At 41.4% G+C, this 14671-nt stretch overlaps 1 protein-coding gene across 5 annotated transcripts in view; it reads right to left on the bottom strand.

The window, feature by feature from the left end:
- Window positions 1-2437: 2437 nt before the first annotated feature.
- LOC133243358 (X antigen family member 5-like) overlaps window positions 2438-14671 on the bottom strand; it is a 279870-nt gene continuing 267636 nt past the window's right edge. Inside the window, exons 1-6 of one of the 5 annotated variants that reach the window (XR_009735050.1) lie at window positions 8183-13555; window positions 7687-7908; window positions 6701-6995; window positions 6087-6225; window positions 5552-5677; window positions 2438-2550 (exon numbers count right to left, since the gene is read on the bottom strand). Coding sequence is in view for 2 of the 5 variants with exons in the window: in XM_061410167.1 (XP_061266151.1) it covers window positions 2528-2550; window positions 5552-5677; window positions 6087-6225; window positions 6701-6772 (360 nt within the window). In the remaining 3 variants the exon portion in view is untranslated. Of the gene's footprint in view, window positions 2551-5551; window positions 5678-6086; window positions 6226-6700; window positions 7455-7686; window positions 13556-14671 lie in introns of those variants that run through there. The other 4 variants (XR_009735049.1, XR_009735051.1, XM_061410167.1 and 1 more) reach the window with 4 other exon arrangements.

Raw genomic sequence — 14671 nt, 5'->3', positions numbered from 1 at the left:
CCTGCGCTGTGACTTAGGGACTGGCTGCCTGACTACGTGACACAGTCTGGTGTTGAGTTGTGTGATGTTGCGTGACCAGAATACTGGCTTATTTTCTTTGTCACCACACACAGCAAGGAGCACAGCTTTCACTACATATTATGACTTAGGGTAGCCTTGTCAGTCCTCATTAACAAACCAACCTTAGAAAGGATGCCGTGTCTGACACCAGCTACACTGCTATTGAGTCAATATATTTATTTAGACAAAATATGTTTCTGAAGTCCAATTCATTTTAAAAGTTAGCCTTATAGTCTACTTGAAATTCAAAATCTGTATCACTTGAGAAAATTCTAATTGTAAAGGTAAATGAAATTAAAAATTTTGAAAGTTTAAATGAAAAATTGGAGAATAAGCCAAATCCATTTGCAATGTAATGCCTACTTCACGTTATCTTGTTTATTCTTCATAACAAATATTTAGTGTAAACTTGTAATTTCCATTTCAGAAATGGGGAAACAGATCCAAAGGATGTAAATACCTTTCTCATCTTCACACAGTATGTGTCAGAGCCAGTATTGACACTCTAAGTTATGTCACGTGCTGTGCTTAGTCGCTCAGTCGTGTCCGACTCTTTGCGACCGCCTGGACTGTAGTCCGTCAGGCACCTCTATCCATGGGGATTCTTCAGACAAGAATACTGGAGTGGGTTGCCCTGGCCTCCTCCAGGGGATCTTCCCAACACAGGGATCGAACTCAGGTCTCCAGCACTGCAGGCGGATTCTTTACCGACTGAGCCACCAGGGAAGCCCAATTATGTCATGTCATAGCCAATAAGGAGACACAGCTGATAAGACTCAAGTCATTTTGGCTCATGAAGTTCCCCTCGCTCCTTTCCCTTTTCTTCTAGCTAGAGTCTATTCTTGTCAGGCAGCTCCATGACCTAGGGGCTTTTTCACACACTTTTTGGTAAGATGGGACACTCTAACTTAAGTCTCATGGTAGATTTGAACCTCCCATTTTCAGTCCTTTTGGACCTGGGTTTTCATACCTCTGTAAGGGCACAACAGCTGCTGTTTATAATCCCCTGTTACTCCCTAAGCAGAGTGCATTCTGAATAGATCCTTTGTTGCAGAAATATAGTTTTTGGTGTGTGAGGATGCAGATGGGGGCTCAGAGATGTAAGCGTTTTGTTACTATGTAATAATAAGGATATAAGGGAGGAATCAGACAGCTGGAGGACTTCCCTGTAGCTCGAACGGTAAAGAATCTGCCTGTGATGCAGGAGACCAGGGTTCGATCCTTGGGGTGGGAAGATCCTCTAGAGAAAGGAATGACAATCCACTCCAGTATTCTTGCCTGGAGAATTCCATGGACAGAGAAGCCTGGCGGGCTACAGTTTGTGGGGTCGCAAAGAGTCGGACATGACTGCGTGACTAACACACACACACACACGCACAGCTGGAGGGCTTCTGAGTTCTGGTGATTATCAAGCCAATGGAGGATGTCACGGAGAAGAAAAGATGTTTGTGGCTGCTCTCTCCCTGTACCCAAAAAAAAACTTGGAAGGCAAGTCAGAAGTGTGTGAAAGATACTCTGTGGCATTTGCCATGGAATTTGACAGCAGTTTTTTTTCTCTGTCTCCCTAGAACCTTTAACAATGGCTTTGGAATTTCATTTCTCTATAGGACAATACAAATATATTAAGTTTTAAAAAATGTTTCCCTGTCAATGATTTTATCAGGGACCATATGAGATTTGGGTGGCACATTTTGTAAACCCACATATTCAAGAGAAGACCAAAGGCTTTTATGAATTTTTATGTGTGGGTATATATATGTATTTGTATGTATTAACATGTAGATTACACCTAAAGAATACGTTATGACCAAATTTTTTTTAACCATAGAAGTGCAAGGGTGCTTTACATGTATAAGGTTACCAATGCAATTCACCACATTAATAGAAAAATGGAGGGAAATCAATTCTATCATCATCACAATTGATGCAATATAAGTGTTTGATGAAAATTAATCTATATTTAAGACAGCAAACTAGGAATAGAATGGAACTTACTCTGATAAAGTATATCTACAAAAAGAAACTTAAACAGGTTGAAATGGAGTAGATTTTTCATTTCCTATCAGGAAAAAAATGCTGATTATCACCTGTTTTAGTCAAGACTGTTCTGGCTAGGTTTGTTCAATGCTGCAAAATGAGGAAAGGTTTAAGATTTAAGCCAGTAGAAACTGTTGATACTCAAATATAATAGTATATTTTGAAAAGCAAAAACAATCTAGATCTAAAGTTTTGGAATTAATATGCATATTTAGAGGAATTGTTGGACAGAAAGTCTATATATAAACATTCTATCTCTACATACATCCTCAACTAGACGATAAAAATCGCAAACCATGAATTTTCAATAAATACCCAGGGATAAATTTAACAAAACATGTGCAAGTAGAAAATGAAGCTTTATTGACAGAACATTAACAGTCAAATATACAGCATAAGAACAGCAGAGATGGCTTCAGTTTATCTTCTTTCAAGCAAATGGTTGCCCTTCACCTATAATATAAACATTAAAAAAGTTACTTAGCAGAACTTTATTTCAGTGACAGGAGAGGTATACAAAGTTCACTGCAGTTGTAGTTTTATAAAATGGACTAAAACAGGAACACTAAGGGCGACCCTTTGGCTTACCTTCAGTTAATCCTCTATAGAGACTTTATAGACTTTTCAGGCACATTACCAGTATTTTTAAAAACACACTACTCTTCCTAGTTATACAAGAAAACAAGGACACTGAGTTCAGAACAAATGAAATCAATGGAACCTATCAGAAGGTAGTTTTCAGTAGAAGGCAAAACTGTGTACACATTCAGTAAAATATCTAACAACAAAAAGCATCCTAAGGAGAACAAAATACACAAAAACTGAAACAAAAAAATCCCAAAAAAGTATCATTTAAATGTATTGATTTGAAATAATATTCTGAATATAGGATAGCTAAACAGTTGTTCTCTCTGTTACTGCTTAAGTGAAGTAAATAAAAAGGCCAGTATTACATTTGTTTCTTCTCTACTATGGAAAAGTTTAGAAGTTTTCATTTGTTTTAGTTTATCCCTGATACGGTTGTTTTAAGGTGGTTCAGCATTTGTCCCCCTTTTTACTTGTGGCCCTCATGTAATTCTAAACGTTTCTTTTCACCCTGGAAAGCATTCCAGTTGGTATAATACATTATATGGTGACACTAATTTTAAGTCATTACTATCACTGGCGACATGGTGACATCAAAATGTGAAGAAGAAATAGGACTGTTTCTCACAGCCACACCAAAAAAAGAAAGAAAGAAAGGAGAGAAGAGAAGAAAAGGGAGAGCAAGAGGGTGTATGAGTGAGACAGAAAAGCAAGTAGGAAGACAGAAAGAAAATCTGGAAAAGCAGATATTTTCTTTGCTTCTAAATGATAATGGCTTTTGAGAGACAACTCTGACCAATTTCAAAAGTTCATCCACCGTATCTGTGATGTTTACTTATTTAGTTACCGTGGGGTATGTTAAACAGTGTTTGTTTTTCTATCCTATTAGCCATTTCATCAATATTCTGAAAATATCTGAGTTCCAGATTATACTGTTTTAATTCTGTAATATATTAACTGTTAGTGTCTTGTTCATATTTCCTATTATGTGTACTTGGGCTTTGTCCATTTTCTTCACAATTATGTAAACTGAGAGGAATGGACTGGGAATTTGGGGTTGGCAGATACAAACTATTACACTCAGAATGGATAAACAACAAGGTCCTACTATGCCGCACAGGGCACTACGTCCAATGTTCTGTGAAACAGAAACAATATTAAAAAAATGTATATAAAATGTATATATGTGTGTTAAAAATTACGTAAACTAGCACATTGTCTGTATTTATTAGTTGAATTTATTTTCCTCTTCCTAACAATTCATACCTGTCTTTTATTAAGTATCTTTTTCTTTTTCCTGTAGGTTTATTCTGTTGCTCTTTTTCTTACCTTTTATATTGTATGTAGGATTTTATATGTATGTGCTTTGTAATTTATTTATTGTTCTTTTTAAGTACCACACATATTTATGGCTAAGAGTTTTCTATGAGAACATTTTAATCATGTTCTGTAGTTACTTGAAAGTAGACTGGAAGTGGTATTTTCATCTAAATGTTCTAATGGAATGGAACAAAAATGTAAAGTGAAAATATTTAGAAGGCTAATACACAGTAAATTCTTCCCTAACCATGAAGTTCTTCCTTTAAAATCAGAACCATGCAATTCATTGTCAGCAATTTGGAAAACACGTATGTGAAGGATACTAAGTTGATTATGCAGGAAGAACTAGAGTTACAGACTTTGAACTTCAAAACTTTTTAAACGGATGTATCAAAGAGCAAAAATAACATATTTGATATGGTTAGAGATGATTATAGCATGAGGCTCAGATTTTTATTAGTTCTTTAAGACTGACAGTTCTTTACGAGTGGGATGTATGGCAAATACCACCATCAAAAACCATCATAGCATTGCAAAGTAATTATCCTCCAATTAAAATAAGCAAAAATCCCCCCAAAACTCAGACCAAACGTGGGGGCAGGTAGTGTGCATAGCATGTGTATCTTACTCACACCTGCCTTGAACATCACTGACTACATGCACTCTCTCAACTTCGTCAGCCACAGACACAGGAAACTAGACTATCTTTTGCCATTTCATTGTTCAGTCATTTCATGCTTCATTGGGGAAAGGATTTAAAATGCAACTTTTTAAGAGCTAGAGAATTCAGAATTTGAGAGAATTTCACAAACTCAAGCAGAATATTGGCTCATTTTCTTTTTTAAAAAAGTTTATATATTTATTTAAATTGGAGGCTAATTACTTTACAATACTGTGGTGGTTTTTGCCATACATCGACATGAATCAGCCACAGGTGTACATGTGTTCCCCATCAGAAAATGAAATCTCAATTCCCCTGTTATAATTTGACTCAAGATGCTATTTTATGATAAATAAATCACGAAAAACAGAGAATTCTTGTAGGCATTCCATCAAAGAGAACCAGAGAATGCAAAAATTAGCATTGGAAAATTAGCATTTTAGTATACCTGTTCTGAATTCACAACTTATATGAGTAAAGTTGAGTTTAGAAGTTAAGGGATTTTGCAGAATCACATGCATTATGTTAAAGCTGGTACTAGAACCAGTTGAATGCCTGAGCATATTTCATATAAACTGATATTTATTACAAATGCATTACATATTTGTTACAAGCACAAATTATAAAAGAACCTGAAAATTATTAGCTGTTGCTTAAAGTACTTCTACTCAAGAGAAGAAAATGGTTTCTATTTTCAATTCGATATGGCTTTGATCCTGTCTGTTTCTTTATTTGAAAGTCTGTAAGTCAAGCACTCAGGCATCTGGGGTCTGAACTATCTTTCAAAAAATATGTGAACTCTGTTATTAAAATAATAGTAATGTTCCCTCTATATAATATTCTGAAAAACAGAAACCACATAAATTACTTTCTGAATGGATGACATACCTGCTTCTGGCATTTCAACAGGCTCTGTATTTGATGCAAGCTCCTCCTGGACATCAGGACCATCTCCACCTTTGCCCCCAGTCTTTGCCTCAGCCAATTCCTGGAGATCAGTTTCCAGGTCAGAATCTTTAAAAAGAAAAAAATGTATCAATTCAGCTGTAAAGCATACAGTATAAACAACGGAATGATAATATTGATTCCCTCAGTATTATGAATTAAAAGCCTTAGGCTAGTATGGTAAATATGTGATGAATAAGAACCTCAGGAGCATTATTCCAGGAATGTTTTGCTGGAGAAAAAGGAAAGCAGAATTTTCCGAACGCTATTACCATTTTCCTTTCCCAGGGTTGTCCTCAGACACCTTAGTTGCCCCCTTCTCTTTGTCTTGAAAACAAGGGAAAATTCGAGCGACCACACTATCCTGCAAACTATACTCTCCTCAGTTTTTCAGGAACTGTCTGAAGTCCTTTTCTAATGTTTCCTTTCCTCCCCTTGCTGGTTATGTCTTAAGTCATGATGCACACATACACTTTACCTCCAGACGCATCCTTCTCCTTCTCTTCATAATGATTCATTGGATCCTCTCCATTTACTTCCTCCTTTCCAGCTGTGATATCCTGAATCTCAGTTGGCGGTTCCTCTTGTTGAGGTTGCTCAACACTGGGCTGCTGGTCCTAGTAGAGTGTGCATGCAAATAAAAACCTTTTGTTGTTAATACATCTAACAGCATAAATATACATAATACACAGATATATCTAATCATAAGTAAACCTAACTTTTCCCAGCCCAATTCTATGTACTTACTTTTAATTAAGTTACTTTTTCCCACAGAGAAGAGTTTGCTCCCATAAGAGTTACCCAGAAAGACTCCTGGAGCTATTTAAATCTATGTTGGGATGGAAGCATGCAATCTGTTGGTAATAAGCAGGAGGAGGGAGTCACTGGGCACATTTCAAGGGCATTTAACAGTATACTCATCTAGGCAACACCAGACTGTAAGACATCTGGATCAATGTTCCTTCCTAAGACAAACTGTCACCCTTTATCAGCATGGAAGACCTAACGTTATCACTGCATCTGTATTACTTAACATCATTTCTCAAAAGTAAATTTGTGCTAATAGAATACAACAAATGGTAAAGTACTCACAACCACAGGTTCATCCACCTCGGAGGAATCTTGATCTATAGGTCTCAATGTTGATGCTACTTGCTCACTCATATTTCTTCCCAAAAGTAGAATATTGTGATTTAGAAAATGTATTTAAGAGTACAGCTATATTTGTCACTTTTATGACCATATGTTGACTTACTATTTTTAAAAATGTGAAAATAATTTCAAAACAAAACTCGGGTTAAGTATGAGCGTACATGCGTTCCAATTACACCAAAGACGGTTTCTTGCAAAGCCACTTGTGTCTTGGCTAAGACGGCAGAGAAATCACCTTAAGGTACACAGGAAGACAGAATTTTTGTGAGGAAGTTTGATTTCACAACAGAATTCTCCATCATGTAGATATTTAGTGAAATGCTGCTAGGAATTTAAAAATTCAGGACTATTGCTTTTGTCACACTCTTATTCACCGGACCTATTTTCCCCAACTCCCTTGGAAATCGGTTGGAACGGGAAGAAAGGCTCAGTCTTTACAGCCTGTCTATGGCGATTTTCTCAGCGTCTGTGGCTGAGGTGAGTCTGCATACAGAGAAACCGGTCCACTTCTCTCTTGGCACCTTAACGCAAACCTCGCGATACGGTCACAACCCCACCGTGGTCCGGTTTCTAGGCCTTTCCTTAATTGCCCACCCCGCCCGCTGCCCAGGTCCCACTGCGGGCCCCAGATTCTGTGCTCTGTCGTCAGTTCCAGGGCCCCCATGAGCCAGATATCTCAAACAGCACCCCCAAGTCTCCCCCACTGTCATCTGACCCCCTGCTCTCCTCTGCCCACCGCCCTTCCTTTCCCGCCACCAAGACAAGAAGTATGGCATCGCAACACCTGTGAGGAGAAAGATGACGACCTCGAGGGCCTTCCTCCTCAAAGGCCCCACATGGCACTGCCCGACCCGCCCAAAACTCACTGGCTCCCCCTCACACGCATGCACACTTAAACTCCAGACAGGACAGATCTGTAAACCTACCTGGCGAGTCTCAAGTAGTGAGAAAGAACCGGGACTGAATAAACACACCTGTCTCAGGCCCAACGCTCCTCACAGAATGCGCTCAGGAAGGCGGATGCGCACCAAGGCGCGTGCACAGCAAGGGGTGTGCGCACACACTGAGCATGCTCCCTGAGTTTGGCGTGTGCAGTGCAGGCTGAGGATTTCCCGCCACTAAGGTAGAGTCTTGGAACCACAGGGTCTCTGGAGGATGAGAAAAGGGGTTAAAGACTATATTTTTTTCCTTCCAGGGCAGTCTTTCTTATGCATCCACAAACTGTGGTGATAGGTAGTCCCAGGTTACCCTTAGTGGAGAATGTGTCTCGGGAAGACACTCATGACAGAAATAGATATTAAGATTTTTAACACCTATTTTTATACATGCTTTGATGAACCATTTCCTTCTCTGCTTCTGGGATTTTCATCATGCTTGCAATGGCTTTACTCACTTCCATGGAATAAATACATAAATACATACCTCTGTTTCCATTGTTTTTGCTTGGAGCACTGCACATTTAAGTCTCTGAACTGGTAACTCATTTCTCTGAATATATCTCTGGTTCCTGTACAATATTGTTCTTTTAGCATCAGACTTTACTTTCACCAGCAGACACATCCACAACTGGGTGTTGTTTCCACTTTGGCTTAGCCTTTTCGTTCCTTCTGTAGCCATTTCTTCACTCCTCCACTAGCACATTCTTCTTATTCTATTACAGCGGGAATTTTCGTACTTACTAGGAGTTTTAATTTTACCCAAGAGAAAGGAAAACATGTTCACACAAGGACTTTTACTCAAATATTCTACTCATGTACTCCTAATACTAGAAACAGAAACTAGAAACAGCCCAACTATTCAAAAACTGGTATATAGATGAAAGAAGAACAAAAGAGTATACTCGTACAAAAGAACACTACACAGTCATTTACAAAGGAACTACTAATGCATGTAACAGCAAGGATGCATCTCAGCTGTGCCAATGAGAGATGTCAGACACAGAAAGCTGTGTATTATATGATTTCATTTCAGTGGATTTCTGGAAAAGGCACAACTATAGGCACAGAAATGTATCTGTGGTTGCCAGTGTATAGGAGTGGAGGAAGGAGTCTGAATGCAAATAGCCCAAGGGAGCATTTTCAAACCAATGGGACGTTTTCTGCATTTTTATTGTGGTAGCATTTACATGATAGTATGCATATGTCAAAACTCAACAAACGGTAATGCTTTAAAGTGTTGACTTCTATTGTATATAAATTATATCTCAATACTCCTCACTTTTGTTAGAGGAAAAGGAACTTTTACATATTTAAATGTTGGTTATCATATCCATCTAGATCAGGAGCTCATAAACATAAAAATCTTATTTGCAATTCTTCCCAGACCTGGCCAACTTCCAGGATTCCCCATGCCACCTTTGCACTCTTATGACAGGACACAGAAACTTGGTCTTAACCATGTTTACAATTCCCTCTCCTTCAGCTCAAGTCCATATTCTTGCTGAGTTCTGTCCCTTTTACTTCGAAAATGTCTAATGCGTCTACTTTTTGCCAAGTCCCCCACATCTGTTGTAGTCCGAAGCCTCCCTCTGTTTAACTGTCAACCCCCTTCTAATGGTCTCTCACATCCACTCAGGGTGTCTCTTACAATTGCAAAACTGTTTATGACTTTCTAGATAAAGGCTACTGTCCTACACAAGAACTTGAAGGTATGGTCTAGCCCTTGCCCAGCTTGCTAACAACATGGGAAGCAGAGAATCCTCCTCTTTTCTCCCTTATCGAGCTTCATTCACACCCTTCAATTTCTTAAGCTTAGATTGTCCCATATTTCTGAAGCCTCCTGATTAGTGAACTCCTTCAAGCTAGGCTTCAACAGTATATGGGATGAGAACTTCCAGATATACAAGTTGATTTTGAAGAGGCAGAGAAACAAGAGATCAAATTGCAACATTCCTTAGATCATGGAGAAAGCAAGGGAATTCCAGAGACACACCTACCTCTGCTTCATTGACTAGACTACCTCAAGGCCTCTGACTTCATGGATCACAACAAACTGTAAAATTCTTAGAGATGGGAGTACCAGACTAGCTGACCTGTTTCCTGAGAAACCTGTATGAGGGCTAAGACGCTACAGTTAGAATAAGACATGGAACAATACACTGGTTCAACATTGGGAAAGGAGTAGGACAAGGTTGTATATTGTCACTCTGCTTATTCAACTTACACGCAGAGCACATCATGGGAAATGCTGGGCTGGATGACTCACAAGCTGGAATCAAGATTGCTGGCAGAAATATCAACAAGCTCAGATGTGCAGATCATACCACTCTAATGGCAGAAACTGAAGAGGAACTAAAGAACCTCTTGATGCGGGTGAAAGAGGAGAGTGGAAAGGCTGACTTAAAACTCAACATTCAAAAATATAAGATTATGCCATCCAGTCTTATCATTTCACGGAAAATAGAAGGGGGAAGTGGATGCAGTGACAGATTTAATTTGGGGGGCTCCAAAATCACTGTGGATGGTGATTGCTGCCATGAAATTAAAACACTTGATCCTTGGAAGAACAGCTATGACAAAGCTAGTATGCATGCATGCTCATTGCTTCGGTTGGGTCTGACTATGAACCCATGGACCGTAGCCTGCCAGGTGCCTCTTTCCATGGGATTCTCCAGGGGAGAATACTTTAGTGGGTTGCCATGCCCTCTGCCCATGGGGCATGGCAGGGGATCTTCCCAACCCAGGGGTGAAACCCATGTCTCCTGCATCCCGTGCATTGCAGGGTGATTCTCTTTCTTTTGCCACTTTATTTATTTTTTAATTGAAGGATAATTGCTTTACAGAATTTTGTTGTTTTCTGTCAAACATCAGCAAGAATCAGTCATAGGTACACCCATGCAGGAGAATTCTTTACCGCTGAGCCACCAGGGAAGCCTATGTCAAACCTAGACAGCATAGTATAAAGCAGAGACATCCCTGTGCTGACAAACTATGGCTTTTTCAGTAGTCGTGTACAGATGTGTGAGTTCGATCATTAAGAAGGCTGAGTGACAAAGAATTGACGCTTTCGGTTTGTGGTGCTAGAGAAGACATTTGAGAATCCCTCGGACAGCAAGGATATCAAAACAGCCAATCCTAAAGGAAACCAACTGTGAATATTCACCGGAAGGACTGATGCTGAAGCCGAAGCTCCAACACTTTGGCCACCTGATGGCAAGAGCCGACTCACAGGAAAAGACCCTGATGCTGGTCGTAAAGCAGGTTACGCCATGGTGACTGCTGAACAGGTTTTAGAGGCAAAATCTCTCCCTCAGGGAACCAGTGCTCAGTTAGCAGAACCTGTGTCTCTGACCCGAGCTCTGGAGTTAAGCAAAGGGCAGCGAGCAAATATCTACACTGATTCTAAGTATGTTTATTTGACTTTATACGCTCATGCTGCAATATGGAAAGAAAGACAGTTTAAAGGGCAACAGAAGAACCTGTTAAGCATTTCAGAGAGATCCAGAGACTTTTAACTGCCATATATTGTCCTAAAGAAGTAGCTGTTATGCATTGCAAAGGGCATGGCAGGGATGGGACTAAAGCAACTGAAGGTAATCAGCTGGCTGACTGTCAAGCCAGATAAGTGGCACTTTAGGCAGCCCACCAGGCTCCACAGTCCCTGGGATTCTCCAGGCAAGAACACTGGAGTGGGTTGCCATTTCCTTCTCCAATGCGTGAAAGTGAAGTTGCTCGGTCGTGTCTGACTCCCAGCGACCCTATGGACTGCAGCCCACCAGGCTCCTCCGTCCATGGGATTTTAAACTTGCTGAGAGAAGCATAGCTAGACAGGCTGAGGATCCTGCTAGGGAACATATTCAGGGATGACAAGGTGGTGACAAAGCCATGGTCTTTATCTCACCTACGTGGTGGTGTCCTTGAGTCCCCTCGGAGTTGACCCCTTTCCTAACAGAATGGAAGGTCCTGTTGTCTCTTTCTCATATTACTCTCAGTCAACGAGAGAGGCCTTCCCCACCCCAGGCCGTCAGATCCCAGTCGGTAGGGTGGCTGGCATTCATGAGACCTATTCTTTATTAAACAGGAAAGCACAAACAAGCACAATGCCAGCATAGATAAAATGCTTTCAATGCTCTCTGTTACTACAGTGATCCCCATAGAGACGCAATCTTCAGTTTATGAAGACGTTTTTATGAGACCCAAATTGCAGCAATCTGTGGGGTTTTCACCCTAACTTTGCGCTTCCGCCCTTTGGGGATCCTCCTGGAATGGTCCACAGGCATCTATATCTGCTGTTTCCCAATCCCACCAGCAAGGGGCGCGCGAGATGAAACAGTTCTGTCCTGGGATGTACCACTGAGGGGTAGCGGTAAGATCACCCACTCTGAAAGGTACCATTGGGAGAGGGCGTGTGACAACAGAGAGGGTCCCCTTACACCGCGTCGGGGATGGACCACAGTTCCCAGCAGCGGCACTCATGGCGCCACTGGGCCCATCCCCATTCGCTCCTCTTCGTCTTCCCACTGCTTTCGAATCCGAATGGACACCGGTATTAAGCGGAAACTTTCTGCGTCTCTTTTCCAACTCCACCCCTTCCTAGCTGGGACGACTACGGAGCGAGAGACTGGCTGTCGGTTTGGGTATGGCGTCAGGGAAGCGTTCTGGGCAGTGATTGGCCACCGCGTGATTGCCCGCACTGTGGTCGCAGAACAGGAACTGAGGGCGAGAGCGCCTGTATACGCGTGCGCCTGCGTTGGCGTGCGCAGATTTTCAGGACTTATAATTTTCCTCCGAGTTTTATTGCTTTTCACGAAGGGGTCGAGTCCTGGTTAGTGGCGACGTTTGGCGCAGTCCCTGGCTGTGCATGGTGACGGAGTTTCAGTCTTCTTCAGCTCTCGTTCAGTCTGGATCGTGTGGCAGCGCACGGTCATTCGCACAAATGCATGCAATTCATGTCCAGGGAGAGGTCTCTCAGTTTGGTGTCTCTCCCTGGAGAGTAACCTGTATCTGGCAGCTTGGGATTGTGTATTGCTACGTGTGACAACACAGGTTTTGCTGTTGGGTACATTTGATCTCCTTGAGGCTTTGGGCGATGTTGTGAGTGATGGGATATTTGATCTGAGCGGATTTTGTGAGCCACAGTACAAAGCCTCTAGGACGTGTGCCAGTATACTGGGATGTGCATCTTTGGAGCTTGCTGGCCTTTCAGTCCCTGGGTGAGAGATCTCTGTGTAGGCATCTGCACCCTAGAATGTGAGATCACTGAGCTTTTGATTCTGGGTCCGAAGTTGTGATGTCTCTGTGCTGCTTTAAGGATGGGTCAGTGTAAAGGTGTAAACTATCAGCTGCTTGTGGATCTATGCACAGGTTGCAAGTTTTTCATTTGTCTGGAAACTTTATCTTAAGGTTATATGATGTTCTTGAGTTATTAAAACTTCTGTCTTTCCGTTTAGGGGTTTTGTATTAGGTCGGTAAGTGTCCCAGTGGTTTGGGAGTGATTCTCCATGATGTGAAGTATCTGTGCAGTTCTCATTTGTTTCTGTCTGGAAGACTTTGGGCTGTTTGCAGGGTCTCTGTCACAGTGTGTATGGTTATGGTCTCTGTTGTGTTTGAACATCTGAGACTCGAGTTGTGTACCCTCTGTGCAGAGATTCAGTGAGCTCTTTTTGGTGTCTCTGGGTATCTGTGAGCTGTTTGGAGTCTTTGTGTTAGAAATAAAACCTCTTATGTTTTTGGCTGTGAGGTCTCTGTCCGGGAACTGAGGATTTGGAAGCTGGCAGATATGATTCCGAAGCCTGGAAACTGACATGCTGACTGTGTGTTGTTGAGTGTACCAATTGTCTCCTGAAATCTCAGTTTGTATCATAATTAATACAATGGGGCCAATGTGCCTCTTGCAGGGCACCTGTGCATGTTAGCGATGTGTGTAAAGGGCCTGGATCCAGACTGTCCTCCAGAAAATGTTTTCTGAGCACCTGCCATAGACCTGAGCACTACTGGAGGAGTTTGGGACAGGACAAAACTAACCAAGTCTCTCCTTTCATAGACTTGGTGGTCAGTAAAGAAGCAAGGGTGGCAGGCACCATGAAGAAAGATATTGCTAGATCAGGGGAAAAGGTGTCTGTAGGTATGATGTTATTATTTTATTCAAGATAATGAGGGAAAGACTCCCTGAAAGATGGCAAGTAAGCAGAGATCTGGAGGAAGTAAGGGAGCAGGCTGTGGGGTTACCTAAGGGAAGAGCATTCCAGGCAGAAGAAACAATAAATGCAACAGTCCTGGCATGGAAATCTACTTGGCGTGTTCCTGAATGTCAGGGAATCCTGTGATGTGCTGGATTTGGCACGTAGCTCTCATTGAAAGGGGCCTGGTGCTGCTATTTCTGTTTCTCCCCCAGTTTGTGGTCTTCTGCATTTCTTAGATGAAGGACTCAAGGCTCCAACATGTGCCCTGCACCTTCTCTCCTACCTATACTTGAAATTAGAGTGAAACCTTCTGGTCCATCATGAGAGACAGAGAGCTTCAGTGTACCAGCTGCAGGGATGGTAGCATCCACACTGAATGTCAGCCAAGCAGCGGACATCAGTTATAATCATGGGATTATGAGGCATGGGAATCACGCCTCATAATATTGCTCCCCTTGATGGAGGGCAGGACTTTAGAAAGAGAAAGGAACTGGGGCAAAGGAGAGAGGCAGGAAGGGGAAGCTGGAGGACAATGAGAAAAAAAATGAGTGGTTTCATCATATTGCTTGGATTTGGCCCAATTCACCTTGATTGGTGAAATGATTGGTTTAGGATATATATATATTCACCTTTTCCCTTTCCCTACCCTTTCTTTCCCTCACCTTCTCTTTTGTGCCTGGGATACCATCTGGGGCTGGAGATTTCTTTTCTGTAAATTTTTCAACCACAAGCTGGCTTTTAATATAGATTATGTGTTTCTTTTTCACTGACCTTTGATAGTTTGTTCCACT

Source organism: Bos javanicus, chromosome X (genome assembly GCF_032452875.1).
Source record: "Bos javanicus breed banteng chromosome X, ARS-OSU_banteng_1.0, whole genome shotgun sequence".
Lineage (NCBI taxonomy): Eukaryota > Metazoa > Chordata > Mammalia > Artiodactyla > Bovidae > Bos > Bos javanicus.
This window is presented reverse-complemented; position numbering and strand designations above follow the sequence as displayed.